Source organism: Argopecten irradians, chromosome 9 (genome assembly GCF_041381155.1).
Source record: "Argopecten irradians isolate NY chromosome 9, Ai_NY, whole genome shotgun sequence".
Taxonomy (NCBI): domain Eukaryota; kingdom Metazoa; phylum Mollusca; class Bivalvia; order Pectinida; family Pectinidae; genus Argopecten; species Argopecten irradians.
The window spans coordinates 22,584,073-22,610,212 of NC_091142.1; the positions used below are offsets into that span (position 1 = coordinate 22,584,073).

General features: G+C 35.7%; 3 protein-coding genes across 5 annotated transcripts; 2 read left to right on the top strand and 1 right to left on the bottom strand.

Annotated features, from left to right (window-relative positions):
• Positions 1-1,586: 1,586 nt before the first annotated feature.
• Positions 1,587-7,008, bottom strand: LOC138331795 (large ribosomal subunit protein uL16m-like). The gene is made up of 4 exons (XM_069279574.1): positions 6,881-7,008; positions 5,271-5,339; positions 3,747-3,922; positions 1,587-2,177 (listed from the first exon to the last, which is right to left on the bottom strand). The coding sequence occupies exons 1-4, from the start codon at positions 6,930-6,932 to the stop codon at positions 1,719-1,721; spliced, it is 756 nt and encodes a 251-aa protein (XP_069135675.1). The 5' UTR covers positions 6,933-7,008; the 3' UTR covers positions 1,587-1,718.
• Positions 6,255-20,156, top strand: LOC138331796 (RPA-interacting protein B-like). 3 transcript variants are annotated; one of them, XR_011209724.1, is made up of 9 exons: positions 6,981-7,079; positions 8,601-8,699; positions 9,376-9,549; positions 10,366-10,456; positions 10,844-10,964; positions 14,113-14,180; positions 18,052-18,185; positions 18,805-19,113; positions 19,246-20,156. XR_011209724.1 is itself a non-coding variant. In XM_069279576.1 (8 exons), the coding sequence occupies exons 2-8, from the start codon at positions 8,613-8,615 to the stop codon at positions 18,832-18,834; spliced, it is 705 nt and encodes a 234-aa protein (XP_069135677.1). In that variant the 5' UTR covers positions 6,255-6,378; positions 8,601-8,612; the 3' UTR covers positions 18,835-20,156. The 3 variants fall into 3 exon arrangements, 2 of the variants coding, with proteins under 2 accessions (XP_069135677.1, XP_069135676.1); XM_069279576.1 differs by lacking the exon at positions 6,981-7,079 and adding an exon at positions 6,255-6,378 and having other exon boundaries at positions 18,805-20,156; XM_069279575.1 differs by having other exon boundaries at positions 18,805-20,156.
• Positions 20,157-21,484: 1,328 nt separating this feature from the next.
• On the top strand, positions 21,485-24,631 carry LOC138331797 (uncharacterized). Its single transcript, XM_069279577.1, has 3 exons — positions 21,485-21,629; positions 22,388-22,479; positions 22,785-24,631. The coding sequence occupies exons 2-3, from the start codon at positions 22,439-22,441 to the stop codon at positions 24,259-24,261; spliced, it is 1,518 nt and encodes a 505-aa protein (XP_069135678.1). The 5' UTR covers positions 21,485-21,629; positions 22,388-22,438; the 3' UTR covers positions 24,262-24,631.
• The last annotated feature ends 1,509 nt before the right edge of the window (positions 24,632-26,140 follow it).

Here is a 26,140-nt window from a genome sequence, read left to right on the forward strand (position 1 = left end):
ATTTCGAATCGACCCGAAAAATAACAACACTTTGACGGGACCATAACAGGATGATTTCATGCAAGTTTCAGCCAAATCGCACTGGTAGAACTTGAGAAGAAGTTCAAAATGTGTTTTCAAGATGGCGGCTGTGGCGGCCATCTTGGATTTCGAATCGACCTGAAAAATAACAACACTTTGTCGGGACCATGTCAGGATCATTTCATGCAAGTTTCAGCCAAATCGCACTGGTAGAACTTGAGAAGAAGTTCAAAATGTGTTTTCAAGATGGCGGCTGTGGCGGCCATCTTAGATTTCGGATCGACCCGAAAAATAGCAACACTTTGTCGGGACCATGTCAGGATCATTTCATGCAAGTTTCAGCCAAATCGCACCGGTAGAACTTGAGAAGAAGTTCAAAATGTGTTTTCAAGATGGCGGCTGTGGCGGCCATCTTGGATTTCGGATCGACCCAAAAAATAACAACACTTTGTCAGGACCCATATCAGGATCATTTCATGCAAGTTTCAGCCAAATCGCATTGGTAGAACTTACGAAGAAGTTTAAAATGTGTTTTCAAGATGGCGGCTGTGGCGGCCATCTTGGATTTCGAATCAACCCGAAAAATAACAACACTTTGTCGGGACCATGTCAGGATCATTTCATGCAAGTTTCAGCCAAATCGCACTGGTAGAACTTGAGAAGAAGTTCAAAATGTGTTTTCAAGATGGCGGCTGTGGCGGCCATCTTGGATTTCGGATCAACCCAAAAAATAACAACACTTTGTCAGGACCATGTCAGGATCATTTCATGTAAGTTTCAGCTAAATGGCACTGGTAGAACTTGAGAAGAAGCTCAAAATGTGAAAAGTTAACGCACGGCGGACGGCGGACGGCGGACGACGACGGACGAAACATGCGTGACTATAGGTCATCCTGACCTTCGGGGTCAGATGGACCTAAAAAATGTTTGAATTCATTTAAATGAAACCTCAAACATTTCTTAGTTTATTCAAAGTCACATAGTCTTTCAAAAATATTCCATTCTGGCAATCTTTTTTCTTATTTAAAAATTGTTTTTATTTTTAAAATTAGTTTTATTGTTGTCGCACTACGTAGTTTCCCGCCAGTTTTTCAAAATTTCATTAATTTCTTTTTTAGATCATAGATAATAAGCAACTGGAAAGAAAAAATGACATATTAAAATTGTCACAAGTTATTAGTCAGCACCTTGATTTTTGTTCAGGACAGTTATCTTTAATTTAGATTTAAACTGAAAATTCTTGTAGATCGTTAGCGTTCCAAAAAAATTTAGATCGTGTTTAAAAATTTCACTTCACACACAATAGTTTGTATATGTATGAACTTTGTTGTTAAAAATCTGAAAGTGACAACGTTAACACTGAAAGTTTATGCATGCAAATCGCAAAATTAAACACTCACAAAACAAATCCATATTTACAGTATCTTTAAGAATCTTGTATTTAATAATTAATATTTAATTTGTCTGATCTACATTTACGATGATTTCTTGCCTGGCAACATTAAAATTGTGTAACTATCTGGTAAAGTTTTGAATGCCAATGATGAATCAAAATACCCTAAGTATATAGTTCATTACTTTAATGACATCCTCTTGCACACAAACAGATCTTCTTAAGAAACAATTCATTCTTAAATACCTGGTTCATAAAAAAATACACATTTCTGTCAATCTTTTCATCAATAAACATGTAAATGTTATCTGTACTTTCCGTTCCAGAGTATATCGTACGGACTCATCTCCTTTTTGATACCTAGATAATTATCCCACGCACATTTTTTAAAGCTGAAGGGATTGACATTGAGTCTCTCTAGCTTCTCCTCGTAGGCTTCCTCTTCCTCTAGCATCTCTTTAGTCACAACACGTGATCTCATCGGCATTTGTCCCGATATGTGTTTGAGTATACGTCGGATTTCCGGCAGTTCTACATCACCACCAACCTCTAACACTATTCTCTTTGATTTTACAGGATATGCAAAGTCTTTGATTCCACCCTTTCCTCCTCCCATACGCGTATTTGCAGGTTTTTGGGTTACTGGTCGCCATGGATGTTCTATTCGCCATGTTGCAAACATTTTTTGATCGTCAATAGCACGGTTTAAAGTGACACGCATGTTATTCAAATGTTTGAAGTTAAAGTAGCCACCATTCAAAGTCTGCAAGATATAAACAGAGTTCATATAGAATATTTAATTTCAACAACCGCATCAATTATTCAAACAGATTGCAAGTAATAAACTAGGTACATGTAATTGCATGTATACTGATGTACAAAGCGTAATATATTGGACTTTTCAGTAATGAATATAAGCCAAAAACTGTGGTTTACATATAAATTTTATTTATTTTACATTGATTGCAAAACAACTTATACAAATCACTTTCGATGGCCCGGATGAAAGCATGTGAGGGGTCTTAGAGTGGGAGGAAACCCGAGTGCACGGAGGAAACCTACGTGATTGGGCAGGTGACCCCTAATCTTTCCATGTCCGTGCCGGGGATCAAACCCTGGCTGGCTAGGTAAAAGGCGAGTGGCTTAACCACTGCACCACCCGATCACCTCAAAAGACTGTGGTTTCTGTCAGATATTGTATTAGAAAGACAATCGATGACATCACAAACTGTGTTTTAACGATGTGTAGGTCTTAGTGTTTCTTAATCTCACAGAAATTACCTGTATTCCTATATGTCCATACTGTAACTTGATATGTACAATTACCTGCATTCCTATATGTCCATACTGTAACTTGATATGTACAATTACCTGTATTCCTATATGTCCATAATGTAACTTGATATGTACAATTACCTGTATTCCTATATGTCCATAATGTAACTTGTTATGTACAATTACCTGTATTCCTATATGTCCATAATGTAACTTGTTATATGTCCATAATGTAACTTGTTATGTACAATTACCTGTATTCCTATATGTCCATAATGTAACTTGTTATGTACAATTACCTGTATTCCTATATGTCCATAATGTAACTTGTTATGTACAATTACCTGTATTCCTATATGTCCATAATGTAACTTGTTATGTACAATTACCTGTATTCCTATATGTCCATAATGTAACTTGTTATGTACAATTACCTGCATTCCTATATGTCCATAATGTAACTTGATATGTACAATTACCTGTATTCCTATATGTCCATAATGTAACTTGTTATGTACAATTACCTGTATTCCTATATGTACAATTACCTGTTCAGTGTATTCCTATACCGTATTCTCCATAATTAGCACCCAGAGCACTTAAGTAATTGTCACAAAGGGGGCTCTTATTAGGGAACCAGATGTACAATGTAAGTTGTGGACGAAAAAAACCATCCATATTTTAAATATTTCTGTATCAATGGTACGTTAATCTGTTCCAGTAAATATATATGAGTATGTGCCATTTAGCCTTAGGGGGAGGGGCGCTAATACAGGGGGTTTCGAGATCCCAAAATGACGTGGGTAAAGTACTATTTATCGTCGATTAGTCCCCCCTTCCAGTGATTATGACGTCACAAAAATCACGTCAAATGACGACGTCATAATCACTGGAAGGTGGGACTAATCGACGGTAAATAGTGCTTTACCCACGTCGTTTTAGGATCTCGAAACCCCCGTATTACAGCAAATATGGTATGTCCATATACTGTTACTTGATAAGTACAATTACCTGTATTCCTATATGTCCATACTGTAGCTTGTACAATTACAATTACCTGTATTCCTATATGTCCATACTGTAGCTTGTTATGAACTAGTTCTGGTCCTCGTATCAATCCCAAATCCTTAGGCAATCGTTTAATTTTAAAAGCACCAACTTGGCCGACGAACTGTGGAGTCTTGTCCAACATAGCCAAGCGGCGTGCTTTAGGATTTTCTGGTAAGTCAATAACTAGAAAATGAAAAGAAAGATTTTTGAGATATCATTATAATAACAATTTCATTTTAATTTCAATGTGAATGATATACAATGTATTATGATCATTATTTAGACAGTAATATGTGTACATATATAAATTAATCTATTTGTTAGCTTTTTGTAACAAAACAGGTTTCATCAATAATCGAATAACAAAAGGACCTGATCTAGACTGGAAAGGTTGTCTATATAATTCTTATAAAAGCATGAAGGTACATACATGCATAAGGTTGTCATTTTTTCTTTTTTAACTATATCAATCAATATATTGATTTATATTGAATAGCTATCTGGGTAATACTAAAATGAAATGTAATACTTCAACTGACCATTTAATTAATAAATGTATATGTTTCAATTATATTCAACATTATAAAGTTTTAAACGCCGTGTTGAATTTATGAGCAATTATTTTTTTATTTAATAAAACCTGACAATTTTGATTTGACATTTGTTAAATCTTGTCTTTGTTTGTTATCTTTGGGAGGCAGACTATAATGGTTCAAGTAAATTACAATAAAAATTTCAGATTATGGCATTAAAGATGCTCCACTGCATGCTGACAGAGCATAACTGATACCCATCATTTGAACAACAACTGATGTTTAATAGTGTATATTATATGTGTCTAATTAGCACAAAATTATATATAAAATAATTTATTTTGCTTTTGGTGTATGCACAATCAGTACTTCATTTCATACAGGACATAGTACTAGTACCATGTATGCTTTTCGTGATGCAATTAATTATTCTTATTATTTCATCTTGAAGTACTGTAAAATAAGAAGCTCAATTTTTTGAATGATGGGTATATAAGGTGTAAAGTAAGTAACTTATTTAACTGAAGATAAATACTTATTTGTCTGCTCCTGTTTTTGATAGAGAAAAAATACCATTTGTCAGCGGTGGAGGTGGAGCATCTTTAAATTAAGCAAAAAATATTGATATTCCAATTTTTTTTTTAAAACTATTATCAGATCAAAGGAATTAAGCAAAAAATATTGATATTGTTTCTATCAATGGCATCCACCCCTACATGAAAGCGTTGATATTATAGGTATTCCACCATCTTATTTACTTACAAAGCTATATCTATAATAGCAGCTAATCAATTATTGCAATTTTCAATACATTACTATATTGTCAATAAAGATCTTTTGGAAATTAATTACACCTGTAAGCAAACTTTGATAATTTGTATAATAGAAATATTGATACATAATGGAACTTTAAGAATTTCATTAAAACTTACAAAAATATTTTTTTTTCTTCTGCAACTCTACAAGAACTTGAACTACTTGAGATAATTGGAACTTACCTTTTTTCTTCGGCAATACAAGATTTTTGTAAGCAGCTACTTGAGTTAATTGGAAGACACCCGTAAGTTCTGAAATAATTAAAAATCATTTTAAGTGAAAATATGTATTAGGCCAAAAAAATAATATGTCTGTTTAGGGTTGTGAAATGAAAACTGATAAAGTTGTTTTAAACATTGTGATAAAAAAGGGCGTCATAATTTTAACATGGCATCATCACTAATACAACTTTCCACATTATTACTCAAATGGAAACTAATTTCATTATCTAAATGTTTGTACAAGTCATAAACAAAATCATCTCAATAGCTTACTATGGGGCTAAAAATAGAACACAGGTAAAAGTAAATCAACAATGACATTTGCACTAAATTTCCCTAATGGCTAACACTGATACAATTTTTTAAAACAACTTAATCAATTTTCACTTCACAGAATCCTGCATTTGCGTAACAAAAAATATCTCTCAAATATAGGATTATTACACAAATACAGGACTATATCCTGCATATACGGGAGTGTCCCCGACCTGCTTAAGTTATGCATTGTATCTACTCCCATAACATGAGAGTCGACTGGTCAGCCGTTTTTTTTTATCGGACGTTACTTTGCTGACTGTCGACTCTCATTTCCGAAGGCCTATTTCTTTGATGCAGCTTCCGACGTCAGATGAAGGCGGAATGAAAAGTGCAATAATATCATTATTTCTTGCTCTAACAGTGATAACATTGACGTGTACTTACAGTTTATGTATTAATTATCCCATTTATCTAGGAAAACCACAACTTGGGGCCTCATAAAATAGTATTTTAGCAGATTAGATATGATGAATCCCTTCCGTAACATTTTGACCTAGTTTTAAATATGGCGGCTGGTTACTACAAAAAACGGAACGTGAATTCAAGCGAGCAGCATGCAAGTGAAAGTAAAGGCAGATCAAGCGCGTTTTGGGGACTTTGCAATTCGTTTTTTTCTATTTACCGGCCGGATCGCTTTCATCATGAAGTTTTGTCTGGGTCATGAAAGTTTACGTTAGGAGATGTAAATATTTGTTTTAGATGGATTTTACTGCTGATTTTGTCAAAATACTTGTTGATTTATGAAAAAGAGGTAGGTATTTGACATTGATGACGATTTATATATGATTTAAACTTTTTATATTGTCACAATCCAAACTTTGAAAATGTTACCCTCAGCATCGGGTAAATGGCCTATCGGAAGTTAGAGGTTAGACACGACGTAATGTTCCAAAAGTGTCTCGTCGTGCTATACCTCTAACATTGTTGGAGTAGCATTGTATCATGTTAATCACATTATTTCTAAAGGGGACGAATTAGTTTGAAGAGCTGTCAGGATCAGTTTCGTGTATGTAGTCATTTCGCTCATACACCAAAGATATAGCTATTTAATGCGGTTCGTTGATAGTCATATGCACTATATGTGCGGTGATACCTTGCCAAGTAGAAAAGGCATCCCTGGAAAGTATTCGTCCCCCCCCCCCATTTACTTATCATACATGGCAAATATACTTAAATAGGGCTAGATACACTTGTCAGTGGTTTTTAATTACACGGAATACATGTGTGATAACATTATATAGCACAATACCTACCTATATGACATTTTTGGCACCCATTGCCTGCATATTTCACGATGGCAAACATCGTGTACCGACGTCTTGATCTCTGAAGGCTGAAGTTGTGCAATACGTCATCGATATTTGCGTGATCAAAGGGGACTAACTCCAGATTGTTTTTGCTGAATGCTGTCAGAAGAAAGCGCGAAAACACGCTACACTTCAACTGAGAAAGGTGATGAATATTTTTGTTTTGAGTTAATGTCAGAACATTTCTTCAAATCCATGAATGTGTTATTTGTTCCGTCGATCAGATTACAGGCTTAAGCTTATAATGTAGCCTGTAGGCCTTAATTAGCAAGTGAGCACAAAACATTACTTTCTGCCGTCGTGATAGGTCTAAGCTTACCGTGATAATGTCTGGCTCTACGGAACTATACCACATGCTTGAGTCTGATGTCTTTTCAGCAAAAACTGATATGGTTATGCATTCCATTGTATGAACGCAATGGCATACAGAATAAATATAAACTCTTTTGTTAAACGTTGTCACATCTAAGAGGGTAGCAAAACCTCTCGGATTGGTCTAAGGGGGATAACTCGAATGAATGTTATTGACATTAAGAGATTTGATTCTTGATTTTATAGCTACACAACCTAGATTATTAATGTCATTTAATTTTAGTCAAAGCCTATTTGAGAGTGTAACAAAATGCAAGGGATATTTAATTAATGTGTTTCTTTCTGCATTCGATTCACTTGTGTGCATTTCATTACCAAAAGAAAAAGTTTATATATAACGTTATACCCAGACTGATATACCGGCATAATCATGCTGGAGTTGCTAATATGAATTTCTGGCGTTGAAGATGTTACAAAATAACACCTGTTCATAGCATTGAACATTGAGTTTCACCTTATGCAAAAATATGTGACTTCAATTCAGACAAGCGCGCCGTTTGATACATTGTGTATCTTGATCTTGGAATGAATGTGCGAGAAACTCTACATATATATGGATGATTTACATACATTAGTGACTGAGTTCACTCTCCATGATTTTAATTTTCCTATTTGATCTAAAAATGTAATTTACAAATTGTTTCAAGAAATGAAAGATCATCTTCAATAGGGGGAAAAGGGTTCAATGCATTGAAAACAATATCACATACATGTAACTCCATGTAATGAGCTACATATTCAATACATCACTATAAAATACAATTTATTATAAATATAATTAACTATAAAACCTGCATAACTTGTACATATGTATCTGATGTACACTTCATGTTATACACCCTGTATCTACATGTACATTTATGTATGTTGGTTTGGCCGCGGTGGCCAAGTGGTTAAGATGTATGGACATATTACCACATGCCCTCCACCTCTAGGTCGCGAGTTCGAATCCCATGTGGGGCAGTTGCCAGGTACTGACCGCTGGGCGGTGGTTTTTTCTCTGGGTACTCCGGCTTTCCTCCACCAACAAACCTGGCACGTCCTTAAATGACCCTTGCTGTTAATAGGACGTTAAACTAATCAAATCAAATGTATGTTGGTGTTTATATCATTAAGGCTGTAGATCTAGAGTAGATTGTAGAAACATATATATGTTCTATGGTGTTTTGTTTCTATTAGTTTTTGAGTGATATATACACATGCGAGAATTGTGCATATATATATTGCATGTATATATAACATATATACATTTAGTCAGTATTTTGATAAGTTTTGTTTATTCTTCTAATTTAAGCTGTATGTGAAAATGTCAAGTCCTGCACAGAAAGTTGCTAGGAACCACCGGGAAATGTACAAAGCTAAGACACCTCCATGGAAAGAGAAGTATAGACAGGTAACCATATACATTTAGATATATATAAAATAAGTAATTAATGTGATAAAGTAAGATAATTTAAATTAAATAATTTTTCAAAGAAACTTGAAAGAAGTTGTGCATTAAAAATATTCATGTAGTTCTTTTGTTAATGTTTTAATATCTATAATACTGTATTCGACCCAATAAGTGCCCAGGGCGTTTGAAAAATTAAAAAAGTGCTAGTAAGACAAAATTATTGCAAATCTATACAGCATTAAGTCTTTATATCTATGGCTGGGCAATTGAAATGAAGGCATAAAAAATGGGGAGGGGCGCTTATTGGGTCAAATACAGTAATAGTTTCTTCAAAAAATAGAACTAATTTTTAACCATTTAATTCATTATAATTAAGGTACAGGTAATTGAAAATACACAGTAACTTTTGTCTTGATGGTACCTGACTGATTCCTATAGGCAAAGTGTAACATAACAAAATAATGAATTACCATTATGCAGTCAATACTGCATGTGGTCTTCAAACATTTCAAAGAATCAAAGGTATAAATCAAGCAAGGTTGTAATATTAGTTCCTCATATTTAAACATATAAAGTGCCCAGAAAGATTCATGCATTTATATTTTTGTTCCAATTTTCTGTAAAGTTTGTTAATTACATTAATATTACCCATATGTACATACTTTGGTAACTGTAGAGGTGTCTGGACAGATTAAGACAAAGCAGAGAAAAGCTACAAGCCAAATTCAGAAAATTGGGAGATATGGATTCCAACAAGATGGAGGACGACACATTTATCAACGATTTAATGAAGGAGGAGCTAAAGGGCCTTAAGGAGTCATTGAAGCATCCTGTGTCACATTCAACAGAGGCAAGAATACTTTCCAGTCAAACCTGCCTAAGTAGTGATCAGCAGACCAGCTCTGTATAAACACCATGGCCACCTGACACCCGATAATAAGACCACTTTCTCAGGGTCCCAAGTGGTAAAATGCTGTACAATTTTTCCTGTATAAATATTTTAATACCATTTTGTTATGAATTTAAGACTATTTTTTTCTTGGTTCCTTGGATGTTCTTTACAGAGATCATTGTATACATATGTACATGTAATTGTCTCTAGCTGTTAAGAGCACATCTACACTTATCAAACCAAACCAAAGTAGATCTAGAGTTACCAACCCTTGAAGGTATAGTCAGTTATGATGTATGATAAAAGCCTACAATGTTTTTCTTTGAAATATAATGTTATTCTCTCGAACACATAATGTCACATATTGATCTGCATATAATGTAGATTTTGTAGATTTTGTAGTGTGCTGATTGACCCTTATAAACAACACGAAAGAAATACATTATATATATGTTCAAATTTCAATAATTTACGTGACATTTAACTATATATTTCTTTTAATTAAGAAATAAAAAAATGACATTTGTAAAATATATTGAAAATATTTATCTACTGACATGTACATGTGCCATCTGGCTTTGAACTTGGTCGGGTTTATAGACAAAGCAACAGTTCTGATTTTTCATGAATGCTGGCCCAGTGAAAAGTTGATAATGGAACATTTTGTGATCTATACAAGAATTTGTATTTTAAATAAATATTTAAAGAATTATTGATGATTTTAATGATATTATGATTAACAATACATGTATGACTTTTCATTGATAATTTCAGGTTGATGACTTCAATATGGACAATTTCACAACAGATATAGACAATGTGCTGACATTGTTTGAAGACATACAGGCAGAACTTAAAATGGAAGGTATTGATAAATGTATTAAATTTCTGAATTTTGTTTCTGCATGCTTATAGAGTTATTAACTCTGTCTAAATCTGTATTTTGAAAATTATCATTTAGTTACGCATTATTAAAGTCATATAATTTACATGGACAATGAAGTTGTTTGAATTAAAATGCATGTAAATTTCAGAGAAAAATACAGAAATCCAGCTAATTAATTATTTCAATATTAGAATACAAAATGTAGAAAATATAGCCAATTAATAACAGCCTTTCCTCCAAAGGAGCTTAAAATCTAAAAATCTTATTTAATATTATGAAAAGAAAATCAGAATACACTGATAAAAATAATTACAGAAAAAGTCTCTCAATACTCAGAGTATTATCTTGAACTATCCTTCTTTGCAGAACAGAAATTAATAGAGGAATTTGAAAGGTATGAATCTAGTTTGAAGGAGGAGGAAGCCATTTTATGTAGTGCCATTGAAGAGCTATGTACAGAAGAGGTCATTTGCCCAGTCTGTCAGAAGTAAGTTTTGTATTCAAGGTTTACATAAAATTACTACTGGCGATATGTTTAACTCTATCCTTACCATTGTTGACTACAGTGGAACTTCCCGAAACCGATCATGGTCGGTGCATAGAATATAGGCCGGTTTAGAGAGGGTTCAGTTTGGAGAAGAGAACTGAATATTGATCATTACGAGCTGGATTTTATTGATCGGAAGTCGTTTTCTACACTACATTGTACTGCCTAGTGTGCGTTATAACTGACCGATATTAATTGTTAATGTAAATGTTATCACAAAAGAGAAAATCATACGATTTACCTGGATAAGAACAATTTCTACCTATACAACTTATGATATTATGGATGAACGCATGGCTTCAATTTTTGAATGGGCTATTTTTCTGTCGCCAAAAAAATCGCCAAAGTCATAATTTTATCGCCAATGAAATACTTTTTTGCAAAATGCAACATTGGCGACCGCTGGCATGTACCTTGCGATTAAAAGGAATGGATTAAAACAATCTTGCCTTTGTTACCGCTTATAAACATAGTTAGTTGCGTGAATGTTCTTGGGGATGTTCTCGTCTGAACTAACCTAGAAACGGCCGATAGCTTCCGGTTACGTCACAAATCAAATTACATATGGTCTAATTAAACGATGATCAGTCAATGCGGAGCATTATATGACAAAACAATACATGGCTTCGGCTTCTTTATACAGATAGTTTACGTTATCTGACAAATGCATTAGTAAATATTAGAGCTGTTATCGTAGAGAAAATGTGCATCGCGATATCGTCAAAATTTGACGATATCGTCACGATAATATCGCGATTTTTGGCGAGTAAAATATAAAAGGAATTTATGGAAATATAAGTCATGTTTGGGGGACCAATCATGAAAGTACAATATAGAGTGTAATTTGTAAATAAATAATGTGAAACATTCATCAAAACTAGGGCTGTCAAGGGGACTAAATTTTGTCCCTGGGTAACCGAATTTTAGTACCCGACCCGTACCCGGGTACTCGACACAGATCGACTGCTTTTGTAACAAATTGGGTTACGTTGTGTTTGTTGTTTGGAAAGATTGGTTGATCGACGGAGATTCGATGAAATCATATGTGAGTTCAGTAAAGATAGCTTCAGTCGTTAAGTGTCTACTTCATTTCTATTTGACTTTCAAGTGTCAGTCTATCCAGCGTGTCTGTAGCTATATCAGTCCCAGAGGAAATGTTTTTGCACATGCGCAACAGGAAGTACTACATTCGGACGGTCTCTTGTGTTATCTGATATGGCTATAGTGTGACCTATTTAAGTGCACATGTCCGTCAAGTAGATTGTTCTCGCATCAAAAGACGGTAATGAGAATTAAAATGTATTGAAAAGATAAGGTTTCATCCTTGGTGAGTGAAAACAAATACAAATGAGTTGGATTTTGTAATACTTTTAATATAAGTTCTAGACTTGTTAACGTACATCCAGACGAATTGTCCTATTTTGACGGGTATATGTACCCGGGTACACATTTTTTGACCCGGTTACATCCCCAACCCGACCCGTAACCGGGTACTCGTAACAACCCTAATCAAAACAAACGTTTATTTGTGATACTTTTAATTAGATGTTTGTTTACAAGTCAATCAGATTCTGTCCGTGTCCGACAGTGCAATGTTTTTCTTTCCTTTCCAACTAACACATGATGGGTTACGGCTGACGACGATATCGTAGATATAATTTTTTTAACGATATCGTCGTCTCTTCTCTACAATCGTGATATATCGCGATGCCGATATATGATAACAGCTCTAGTAAATATTAAATAACTCATGTGAGACTGTCGAAATTTTCTGTTTATTACTAGCTCTACTTGTTTTCCTACTGTAAACAAACCGCCAGTGCATGTGGTGGACCTTCGTTAAATATCTAAACAATAGACATGATTAAATAATTACACCACCATCTCTGGTATAATTACCATGTACATATACCTATAGCCTTCACACCTGTATACATGCCCCAAGACATGGCATGCGACAACTATGGATACAGGTACATGTGTATTTCATGGTCGGTTGATCAGACCTCAATGCAAACTATCGGTGTCGTTCAGGTAAGGCCGGTATTAGAAGTGTATTTTAGTTACTTTTGACTATTCCGATCTCAAAATCGGTCTGGTATTCGGAATTGGGAGGGTTCGGTTTTGGGAAGTTTTATTTACTATTAATAAAGAGGAATTCATTCCATACATGACATCCATGTTCAATTTCTAGAGGTGATCGGTTTTGAGAAGGTTCAGTTTTGGGAATTTACACTGTAAATATAAAAGTTGACAGGATTTTATCCTCTGTCTTCCCTGTTGTCTACTGTACAATGTGCGTGACAATTTTACACTCCGTCTTCCTCGTTGTCACAATGTTTACTTTCTTTCTTCTAATACATTTCCTTTTGTATTAAAATCTTAATTACTGTGATAAATGAATAGTATGTTGAGTTCCAAATAAACATTTTGAATGGTAAATAAATATTTATTTTGACCATGTTCAGTATGTTGTTTTAATGGCAGAGGAACAAGATAAATTAAACAGAAGTTATAAACAAAATGGTGGTTAGTTGCACCTTCGCTCCAGATTTAATACAATATCAAAATTAAATCTTGATGCAGGTTTTAAATACTTCATAACATTATTTCAAATGATAGCTCTAACCTTAGCATGTTTAAATTAAATAAATAACTGGACATTTTGTCAGGCATTTTCTCAAAAACTTCCAGGGGTGAGACTATAAATAACTACATCCGGCAGGGAATCAGAAAAGAATGAACACACAGAAAGAGTTAAAAGGTTACGGAGTTATCAGTGATTCTACATTTCATCGTTGGGTCATCATCTAAGAGCCCACAAGTTCATACTAGTTCTCATACAAGACCTACATATATTACTTTAAAACCTAGCTGGAACCTAGTAAAAAATCACAGATGTTAATTATCATATACATATAATATCAAACACAAAAAGATATGTAAAGTAATGCACACTAATTTGTTTAAACAAGCACCTTCAGTTGATACATCAAAACACTTAAGCTAATTTTAATTAATTTTCCTACAATATTTACATAATAAACATGGGTGCATCGCAAACATAATTTTATTTCTTTTTTTACAGAAGCCCTTTATTGATCAACAAATCTGTGATATTCTGTCGGTGTGGAATGAGAGTCAATACTGAGGCAAGTAAAGCAAAACAAAGAATCAGGACTTTGGATTATCTCCCTCAAAGTAGATCTCTACAAATGTATTACAATGATGCTGAAAACTACCGTATTTTCCGGAGTATAAGCCGCTACTTTTTTACCTGAAAATCGGCAGTGCGGCTTATACATAGTGCGGCTTATCCGTGGACGAAAACCAAAATCTGACTATGTTTTTGCATGAGTACGTCGTGATTCACGTGTGGAAATCGTTAGTTTTACTCGCCAGTTTTGTTAAGTTATACATCGGCCAAATCACTGTAAAAAGTGTTTAAAAGATAAAATATGCAATGAAAATATATTTAAGATGAAAATAATTACGTATCAGATTCATGTTGATTCGTAAAATTGTTTAATTCACGGCAAATCGGCCGACTGAAGCGTGGTTGTTTCCAGTCACAACACAATGGCGGTTTAGTAAAGTTATACATCGAAAAAAATCACTGTAAAAATGTTTAAACTATATAATATGTGATAAAAATATAATAAAGATATAAATAATAACGTACCAGATACATGATCAATTGTTTAATTCACGGAAAATCGGCCGACTGAAGCGTGGTTGTTTACAGTCACAACAAAATGGCGGACTGATTTCGCTATCGATTTGCTGCAGGATTGTTACCAAGAAAATAATAATTAAAACGTCAAAAATCATCAAATATCAATCAAATTAAATATATTATTAGCTCACCTGGCCCGAAGGGCCGGTGAGCTTATGTCATGGCGCGGCGTCCGTCGTCCGTCGTCCGTCCGTCCGTCCGTCCGTCCGTCCGTCCGTCAACATTTCCTTTAAATCGCTACTAGTCATAGAGTTCTGCATGGATTGTAACCAATTTTGGCCACAAACATCCTTGGGGGAAGGGGAACAGAACTTGTATAAATTTTGACTCTGATCCCCCGGGGGCAGGAGGGGCGGGGCCCAATAGGGGAAATAAGGTAAATCCTATAAATCGCTACTTGTCCTAGAGTTCTGCATGGATTGTAACCAAATTTGGCCACAAACATCCTTGGGGGAAGGGGAACAGAACTTGTATAAATTTTGGCTCTGACCCCCCGGGGGCAGGAGGGGCGGGGCTCAATAAGGGAAATAGAGGTAAATCCTATGAATCCCTACTTGTCCTAGAGTTAAGCATGGATTGTAACCAAATTCGACCACAAACATCATTTGGGGGAGGAGAACAGAACTTGTATAAATTTTGGCTCTGACCCCCCCGGGGCAGGAGGGGCGGGGCTCAATAGGGGAAAATAGAGGTAAATCCTTTAAATCGCTACTTGTCCTAGAGTTCTGCATGGATTGTAACCAAATTTGACCACAAACATCCTTGGGGGAAGGGGAACAGAACTTGTATAGATTTTTGCTCTGACCCCCCGGGGGCAGGAGGGGCTGGGCTCAATAGGGGAAAATAGAGGTAAATCCTTTAAATCGCTACTTGTCCTAGAGTTCTGCATGGATTGTAACCAAATTTGACCACAAACATCATTTGGGGAAGAGGAACAGAACTTGTATAAATTTTGGCTCTGACCCCCCCGGGGGCAGGAGGGGCGGGGCTCAATAGGGGAAAATAGAGGTAAATCCTTTAAATCGCTACATGTCCTAGAGTTCTGCATGGATTGTAACCAAATTCGACCACAAACATCATTTGGGGGAGGAGAACAGAACTTGTATAAATTTTGGCTCTGACCCCCGGGGGGCAGGAGGGGCGGGGCCCAATAGGGGAATTAGAGGTAAATATTAAAATTCCTACAGAAAAGAAATAATGAACCTGTATTCAAAACATTACTTGGCATCACAAACCAGGTGAGCGATACAGGCCCTCTGGGCCTCTTGTTTAAATATTATGTGTGTGCAAGAAATGTCCGCGGACAGCAAGAAAACGATCTTCTGAATGACTGCTATTGCTAACTTGCACACATGTTACACTCGGTCAACATGTGTATTTCTCGGAATCCTGTCGCTGTGATTTCAATGAAATAATCAGCAATCAAGTTTATTCGCGTGTTTTACATGTTATATAGAACATTATAGCAATGTTATGAGCATCAAATAGTCTATAAAACACCATATTATCGATATCTGTAGCGGCAAACACCACGAGGTCATAATCCGGAAGTTTACAAAAATAAGGCTTCGGTGAATTGCATCATGGGATACCTAGTTTACAAACAGTGGAAGAACACTCTAAACGAAGTCGATTGATACAGTAACTATTTTCACAAAGATATATTTAATTCATAAAATATATATATATAAAAAAAAGATATATAATCCATTCCTATGCATAACGTTACCGAAGAAAGTATTTTATCGGCGTACTGAAATATGAGCGAGAGTAAGCATGAAATCAAACTTGCACACGTGTTCACATATGTCCAAATGTCGGTCAACAGGGGAATTTCCCAGAATCCTGTCGCCGTGAATTTAATGAAATAATCAGCAATCAAGTTTATACACGTAAATCACATGTAATTAAGAACATTTTACCGAGTGTAAAACACCGCACAGTCATATTAAAATCATTTAATCGATCTCTGTAGCAAACACCATGAAATAATTTGCGGAAGTTTACAAAAATAAGGCTTCGTTAAACTGCATCATGGGATGGCAAATTGACCGAGAATACTCTAAACGAAGTCAGGTTAATGATGCAAGCCTTGATAATATAGTAATCCTTTACACATCAATATAATAAATTCGCGAAATATATCAAAATAGAGATAAAATAAAATCATATCCATACTGAAGAAAGTATTTTAACTGGCATGCTGAAATAATGAGTGAAAGTAAGCGTGGATTCGTACGGCCGCCATGTTTGTTTACACACAAGTAGGCTTACGTAATGGCAGAATAAACAACGAACAGAAACATGACCAAGTCCATTTTGCTAAAGATATTTACACCATAGTGAGTTTTTATTTGTTATATATTTACAGTTTAAGTTTACATACAGTTTTCGTGATTATAAACATCGACAAGCATTACCGTACTTCAATAGAGATCGATCGTATCAGAAACATGAAACACAGATGGTTACGTGGGTGCATGGGCCTAACTTTTGGGTGCGGCTTATATTACGGTGCGTCTTATACGTGTACAAAACCTGAAAAAATCGTAAAAAAGGCCTCTGCGGCTTATACACAGGTGCGGTTTATTGTCCGGAAAATACGGTAGTGTAAATTGAACTTATATAAATGTTTGAGCAATCTGATAAAAATACAGATCCTTACAACCACTCCATTCCATAGAGGATCTGACAACATCCCAGCAGGGGTCCTGTTCGGATGACCCTTGTACCATGTGTACTTCAGATCCAGTGTATTTTCTACACATTGTTACATCAATTGATAATGTCATTTTGTCCCAGTATATACAATTAGGTTTGTTATGCTGTGTAGGCGAGATGACTTCGTACACGAAAATATTTCGACAGCTTTTTCAATCAATTTCGTCCCCATAAAGTCACATTCAAGATTCTGGCAGCAGCAATTTGATTGGCCATTTCCAAAGGTCACCTGGACATGACCCTTAATGGGGTGTTGCCAGATCCTCTTATCCAACACAGTGATAATAAGGATCTGTATTTTAATCAGATTGCTGTTTGAGTTATTTCTACTTACAAGAGTTTATATACAAAATTGTATATCTAAGCCTATACCGTATTCAACCCAATAAGTGCCCAAAGCGCTCAAAATTGAAAAAAATGAATATGGACTAACCTTTCACGAAATTGTTACAGAAAGAAATTAAGCCCTTATTGGGTTGAATATGTACGATGGTAATTTTGATTTATTGAATATGCTACTCTTGTTCCTTATTTGTTACAGTTAGAATTATTTGTTGTTTTGACAGGAAGACTGTTTAACGTTGGTACATGTGAAACATTTGTTGGAAGAGGGTATGACGGGACATTCAGCTGTGTGTGAGGGTCAGGCTGTGTTTGCTGTTGTACAAGATCTTGGCACTCAAAATCTCCTTATGTCTTGCAAGGTACTTTATTTCTCTAGGAATTAATTGAAAATTTATGATTTTAAATATCACTCAAAATAAAATCTTAATTCAATTAGAATTTGAAATTGAGTTGATCAAATTGGAGAAGAGATTTAAGTTTCTGAAGGTTGTTTCATAATACAGAGTTATCTCCCTTGCGCGTAGATATTAATTCTGACATCATAACTTTGTGAGTAAACAGTACAACATTTTCTTTAAAAAGTCTGATGTTACACTCATAAAAACATGATGTAGCAAAACTAACAATCGTTCTAACCCACAAGGGCAGATAACTCTGTAATAGGCAAATACAGAATAGGAATTATATTTCTTGTTACAATAGTGATATAAGTTTTATGTTTCAAATAATGCTGGTAATAATTGCTACATTGTATATCATATGAGTCTTGTATGTTATGAAAACATTTATGTTTAATTTGGTTTTGTTGGAAATAAGACATTGGCTCTTTACTCAACAATGTTGCATGTATAGCAACTGAATGTAACAATTTTTTTTTTGAAAAATTAGGTGCAACTAAGGATAGATGATTTTTCCTTTGTTTGTAGACTTTATTCACTGATGATACAGTATTTACAGTTGTCTGTGTTTTGTTTCCAGGTCTGTGATTGGATGTCTATTGTGATATAAACAGAAAGTTGATCTAAGAGAGAAATCCGGATCCATGGTGATACAGGAAACTTTACTTATACAGTAATTCTAGTCCTATACAATCACAGCATCTGTTTAAATGATTAGGAATTGTGGAGTGCTATTATGAATAACTATCTGTAAAGCTTAAAATTTCAAACCTACATGTAACAACACTGTGACTTACTTTCAACGAACAAGCCAGTGAAAAAAAATATGACAAACACATCAGTAAGTTCTATTATAGGTGTGTTAGTATATGTGGGGTGAGTGGTTTAGGTGTCTCGACATTAACACAAACTCTCCACTTCTGGGTCTTGAGTATATGTGGGGTTAGTGGTTTAGGTGTCTCGACATTAACACAAACTCTCCACTTCTGGGTCTTGAGTATATGTGGGGTTAGTGGTTTAGGTGTCTCGACATTAACACAAACTCTGCACTTCTGGGTCTTGAGTTTGTATCCCATGTGAGGGAGTTGCTAGGCCGCTAGCTGGTGATTTTCCTCTGGTACTTAGGCTTTCCTCCACCATGATCGATCTAAACCTGGCATGTCCTTTATGACCCTGTCTGTGATTATTAGGACATTAAACTAATATAGGCAAACCATACTAAAGTAAGTATATGTATATAAGGTGTGTGGTTGGGTGTGTTATAAAAGTCAATAATTGTGTGCATGAAAGTTACCAAATGTGATACAGTTTGTTAAATGTTCATAATAAGATTTAATAAAGTGCCATTTCAAACCTTACATCTTAAAAGTTAACATGTACCTATATAATGTATTTATAAGCCAGCAGATTGAATTAGTATTGGTATTGTATGAAAGGATAATATCATTATCAAAATGATTACATGAAAATTGACTAGTTGAATAAAATTGTTACAAGTATTTAAAATGTCGAGATAACGTTTACGTACAACTTATACTGATCACTATCTCTTTAAAACATGGTGAATTATAAAATAGCCTCTCTATTTATAATATGAACAAGGAGGGTTGCTTCCATGTTTTCTCCCATAATCCACTGATGCAACTTGAAATTTTACTGATAAATGTGATTGTGAGTGAAGACTAATGGATATATGTTGGAATTATGTATTAAAAATTAATGAACATAAAATATACGATATATACAAGGATTGGTCTTCCAGTCGAGCTACATGTATATATTGTAGAAATACGTTGAACTATGTGATGATATTTGTAAATGTACATATTGTGATAAGGTTTAACTTACAAAAAGTGTGTACTATGTACATATAAATTATTATTATTATCATCATGATACATACCCACTTTTTGTACAAATCATAATAATCTGTTAAATAAATTATTGTTTGTTGAAATATAGCTATTTGTTTGCATTCATTCATACTGTTTAAGTTGAAGTATACAGTCAAACCTGTCTATTGAAACCACCGAATTAAATTCAGAAAAAAAAACCATCGAAAAATTAAAGTACTGGTAGCCTAGTGGTATTTTAAACAATTGAGTTGAGATGTGCCATATGCGACCTTAGGGAATTAAAAAATGATCTTCTTATCTTTATACAAACTTAAGATGGTTGCTATGACAGGGTTGACTGTATATATGCCAAAGTTTATACCATTATACACTTTGTAATAGACATCTACAAGTATAATATTGATTTTGACAGGAAATTCAAATTACACAGTAATTTGGATCAATTGCACAGTGTATATGATATGTTGTGTTTAGCAATTGGATTATACCTCAGAAACAATTGGTGGAGAATGGGAATTGTATTATCATTCATGCTCTAAATATTGTATATCTCGTTGTTCTACGGCACACTGCAGGTCGATTGCCTACAGCTATCCAAACAAGGACGTATAAATGGCAAAGCGATGGTCGGCCCATATAAATGAAGGGAGTGGTTCGCCTGTTGTCAGTATAATGTGACCAGGTTGGGTGTGTTGCTTGGTGTCTTCGGCAGCAATATATTCTTATTGTGTCTTCTTGTATTGTGAAACTGTTGCCCGTTTTATAGTGCTAATTAATTGAATCATGCTGCTGAAAACACCAAGCAAATACTGGCAACGGGCGAACCAGTCGTCCTACTCCCAGTATGCTGAGTGCTTAGCAGGAGCAGAAACTATCACTTATATAGATTTTGGTGTGTCTCGGCCATGGCCATTGAGATGGCTTCTTATATGCGATATTTTCGATCCGCCATTTATAGCAGCCATTTGCATTTACTACACTAGGCTCCTGCGCTATTTGCTGGTCCGATTTTGCCAAACAAACTGTTGGAGTACCTGGCATATTCACAACTGAACACGATGGCATGATTATTTGGTTCCATCAATGCAATTCACACCAGTTCTATGTCTTCTCCAGAACAATATATTTTTCTCATATTTTACTGTATTTTACACGCAGCTCCACAAATTACATATCAACAGTAAGACTGACAGTTAGCCAGGGTATATACCAACAATTAATGAAATTAGTTCTGTTCAATTGCAGCACAGTAATGCGTTTTAGGCTTGCAAAATATCACTGTTTAAAGCCATTACATGAACCTTAACAAAAATATAATTTGCTAACATATTTTCCTTTTCCGTGTTTGGGTGTCGGTTTGACAATATGACACGTGAATCACACAGGTACCTTTACTCAAAAAATATAAATCTTCCTGGTTTAGGGATCCCTGAACATATCACTACAATTCGGCCTTTGTACCTCGTATCAGTTTCAAGTTATCTCCAGTTACGGTACGGTTTATGTGTCAAGCACATATGTAGCGGCACGCCTCCCATGCAACACAAATGTAAGTATATTGTTTGTAAGTGTATTATATATTGTCAGAAGTAATATAATCAGCGCCTGTTAGAAAACGAAATAACTAAACCAACTCTAATACTTTCACTGTATGTACTTAGCGCTTATTATGTGTAATTGTGTAATGTGTATACAGAAGCCATTTGACTTCCGGGTTCTATCATTATAAGACGTAACACAGTATATGCTTGTCCTGGCCTTTTTACAGTCCGAGAACACTAATAAAACAAATAATATAAAAATCCTATTAGACTCACACTAGTTATCATCAAACCAGACAGGCACTATTACACGTGTATCCTACTTTGAAAGTTGTGTGTCCTTTCCTGATTGTATCTTGAGAATCTAAATTTGGTATGAAATATTTACACATCGACTCCAATGTCTCGTTCGTGCCCAGTGGAGCAGAAACTATCAAGGAGAGTGTATAAAGCGGATACCAATTTAATGTTATTATATGCATAATTTTTTCGGATTTGGGGCTGCTCCATTTTCACGGTTTCGTGAATTCTAGAATACACATAAGATTGTGCATGTACTAATTAAAATTTGCTCCCTTCCTACTGGACTGAAAAATAATAAACTAGGACCATGTGAACATGCCGGGCCCATGTGATATTTGTATGGAACTTCTTATTGCCAGAGTATAGACTATGCCACAGGATACTGGTTACTATTGGTTTTCTCGGGGTTAAACAATTCAACTAATTTTAAATTTCTGTTCACCGTTAATTTTTATTTTTTTAGCTTTACCCACCACATTTAGCTTAATCTCGAGGTATATGCCAGATTGGTGTCATGGAAAACTATAACTGCTCCAAAGCGACCAAGGAGGAAAGGTATTTCTATATTGTATAAGAAGAAAAGTATTTTTTAAACAACGTAGCTATATCACTAGGATCAAAAGTCTCCTGTGATAGGGATGATGTTTGATGTATTACCACGAAAAAATATTATTAATAATAGTTAAAGAACATGGTATTGACTAGTAACGTTACAGAAATACTATTACGATTATAATTTATTACAATTAATATGGTTACCTGGGCCCTCTTGTGATGTGAATAATAGCTAAAACAATTATACTGTATTTAAAAAGTAATACATATTTGACTGAGGGCTTTTGTTTTCCTGATTTCTCTAGGCTTGAAAGGCCGACAACTTCTTCAATAATCAAATGTATGGAGGATCTCGTCAAGAAGCTTAATAAACTCCAACCACGTGTTGATGACGTCATCGAACAGCGGAAACAAGAAGAGGAGTTATTTCACATGTCAACCAAACAGGTATCGCAAAGTATCGATGGAATAGGGGTCTTGTTCGAAAAAGCAGCAATGAAAATGAAAGACTCACTTCAGACACTTCGACAAGATCTCTCTAGTCGGTCAAAACATACCTGCTCTCAACATGCACTAACATTAAAGAAGGAAATGGAATCTGATATTGCTCGTTACAATCAACTGTCAAAATGCTTTGGAGAGTATACTGAAGAGGATCTTCTGAAAGAACTAGACATGTTAAGAAACAGTTCTGGAAAGTACGAAGCGACTATGCCAGATCTTCTACTTGCGGAGAAGTCTAATACATTACATCTCCTAGCTGACGACGAGTTCGTCACCATGTGTCGAACATTGGTTGATTGTGATCATTCCCTAGATATAGTGTCTTCGAAAGGTGTTTCAACGGAGGAACTGAAATTAGGCGACGGAGGGAATCGTATCTGTTTTGGAGTTAAAACCGATGAAATTGAAAATTCCAATGTAGCTCCTATTTGTGAAATCCACGCTAAATCGGGAAATTCGTGGAAAAATGAAATATGCTCTTTTAGTGATGTAGCTCTGATATCCAATACCGTTCTTGTTGTTGACCGTCAAAGGTTAAAGGTCAAGAGGTACAATCTCGAGGGAGAGATGATTGATTGGGTTAGGATCCATAGTCCACATGGATTGGCTGCATTACGAGGAACGGATGACGTCATTGTGACGCAGCCGACTGAAAAATCCCTCACGCGTGTCAGTACCACGACTGGTCTAAAAATCACGAGGACGTCACGTGTTGAATTTCCGTATTACGTCATAAGGGAAATGGATGACACGTGTCTGGCTGTCTCTACCATTGCCGCTCCGGCCGACATGTTGTCACTCGGTTCAGACCAAGACAAGTCAACACTAGCCATGAACACCCGCATTCATCTAATTAAACATGACGGACAGCTTTTAAAGGTCTTAAGTTTGACTGATGTCGACTACGAGAAGTTGCATGGTACAAATCTATTCCCAGATTTCGAATCCTTCACTATACCGAACCATGACCGTATTGCCATACGATTGACAGACATGGCGGGAAACAACTTTGTCGCCTATTTCACACGGGAAGGACAACCATTATGGTTATACACTGCGTCCGGAACAATTCATGGTCTGACCTATAGAGCAGGCCTGCTGTATGTCTATATAGGCGATATGGAAAGAAAGCTCACAGTACTGACATCTGCCGGGAAACCAATTAAAACGGTAAATCTCGGAGACTATTCAGGCAAGGGGAATATTATGTATGCCGGCGAGAGAGGGGTAGCCATGGTGGACTTCTCCAATATTATTCGAGTGTATCCGTATCCCTGAAATACATATGTGATCAGGCAAAAAGGTGATAACTGTTTATTAGACGTCATGTATAATCTCGTTTGAAGTACAGGTCACAATTTAATGCGACTTTTCAGACATAGAGTTTAAAATCTACCCGCTTCTCCTAGACGGCTTTACCAGTTTCATGGTTCAAACATGTCTACAGCAGTAGAGACAAATAGAGATGTTACTGACTGTCAAACTCAATTTGATATTTTTGTTATAGATACATTTCCTTTTGGAAGGACGCTTTTGTAGAGTGATGAAATGGAACTGAATTATTCAATAGGCATTCGGTGTACATACTTTTCTTTCCGATTAACTTTAAAAACGACACGTAGTTAATAAACATACATTAATATTCTGATCATGTCTTAACAATTTTTTTTAAATTACGGCTATGTAAGAATGTCGAATGAACAGTTAAGTTTTGACCATAGCTGTTAATAGGACGTTAATTAATCAAACAAACAAACAAACAAACAAACAGTCAAGTTTAAGTTTTGAAGTGAAAACTGAGCAATACAAATGTAAGATTATATACATATGTAAATGTATTGCAATATCGTTATTTTTGCAATTTTAGTTTTATTATAGATATTAAAAGCCAGAGTCGTATGTTACACTGTAATGACTGCACTACATGTAGGGCGAAAGAATTGTACCTGCTGCCCCTAGTGCATGATCATAAAAGGCGACTAAATTTAGGATCTTATTTTTTCTCTTCTCCTTAACTGACTTTATATTTCCTACTGACACCCTTAGCACCGCCTCACTTTTGGCCTCGAGTTGAACGTTCGCCCCAGTGAGGAAGGTTCTGGGTCCTGTCCCCTGGTCGAGACACACCAAAGTATATAATAGTGGTAGAGTTTGCTCCTGCTTAGCGCTCAGAAAACAGGGAGTGGGACGACTGGTTCGCCCGTTGTCAGTATACAATGTGACCGGGTGGGGTGTGTCGCTTGGTATCTTCGGCGGCATGCTTCAGTGATATAGCACTATAAAAAGGGCAACAGTTCCACCATACAAGAAGACTCAACACGAACATACCGCAGTCTCCCAAAACACGCACCTTGTACTTCACGCACGCAGCCCTGCAGGTAGGGCGTAAGAATTGTACCTGCTGCCCCTATTGCATGATCGTAAAAGGCGACTAAATTTAGGATGTTATCTTTTCTTTCTTCCTAAATTACTTTGTTCTTCCTAGAGTCTCCCTTGACACCACCTCACTTTTGGCCTTTGGCTGAGCGCTCGCCCCTGTGAAGAAGGCTCTGGGTTCTGTCCCCTGGCCGAGACACACAAAAGTCTATAAAAGTGGTATTTGCTGCTCCTGCTTAGCGCTCAGCATAACGGGAGTGGGACGACTGGTTTGCCCGTTGTCAGTATAATGTGGCCGGGTGGAGTATGTTGCTTGGTGTCTTCGACGGCATGCTTCAGTGATATAGCACTATAAAAAGGGCAACAGCTCCACTATACAAGAAGACACATGAATATACCGCAGTCTCCCAAAACACGCACCTCGCATAACATACGCGCAACACACTGCATACATGGGAGGCCGTCCTTTTATGACCCTGGCTGTTAATAGGACGTTCAAATAATCATAAAACAAATATGTTAATGTTATTTCCCACTATTCGAATGTCTAAACGCAAGCAAAATTCATTCAATGTTTTTAAAGATATAACAAAGAAACAAAGTATATCATTTTGACAAGGACATTTATTGTGTCGTTCTTGCCTTTGTAGTGTTCTTAAGAGACAGTTTCAAATAATAGCTGTCTACGTGGAGACGCAAGACTTTTCCCGCGGGATCGCAAGACTTTTCCCGCGGGATACGAATTCAAAGTTCACGAGTATTGAATTGTTTTGAAATCTAT

Bases quoted from the DNA above. Each gene is read 5' to 3' on its own strand.
- LOC138331795 (XM_069279574.1), bottom strand. From the start codon at position 6,932: ATGTTTGCCATCGTGAAATATGCAGGCAATGGGTGCCAAAAATGTCAT. The intron at 3,923-5,270 runs GTAAGTTCCAAT...TTCATTTTCTAG, and splicing joins TGTATTGCCGAAGAAAAAAG to TTATTGACTTACCAGAAAAT. The intron at 2,178-3,746 runs GTAATTGTAATT...TATATCTTGCAG, and splicing joins ATGGACATATAGGAATACAG to ACTTTGAATGGTGGCTACTT.
- LOC138331796 (XM_069279576.1), top strand. From the start codon at position 8,613: ATGTCAAGTCCTGCACAGAAAGTTGCTAGGAACCACCGGGAAATGTAC. The intron at 8,700-9,375 runs GTAACCATATAC...TGGTAACTGTAG, and splicing joins GGAAAGAGAAGTATAGACAG to AGGTGTCTGGACAGATTAAG. The intron at 10,965-14,112 runs GTAAGTTTTGTA...CTTTTTTTACAG, and splicing joins ATTTGCCCAGTCTGTCAGAA to AAGCCCTTTATTGATCAACA.
- LOC138331797 (XM_069279577.1), top strand. From the start codon at position 22,439: ATGGAAAACTATAACTGCTCCAAAGCGACCAAGGAGGAAAG. The intron at 22,480-22,784 runs GTATTTCTATAT...TGATTTCTCTAG, and splicing joins AAAGCGACCAAGGAGGAAAG to GCTTGAAAGGCCGACAACTT.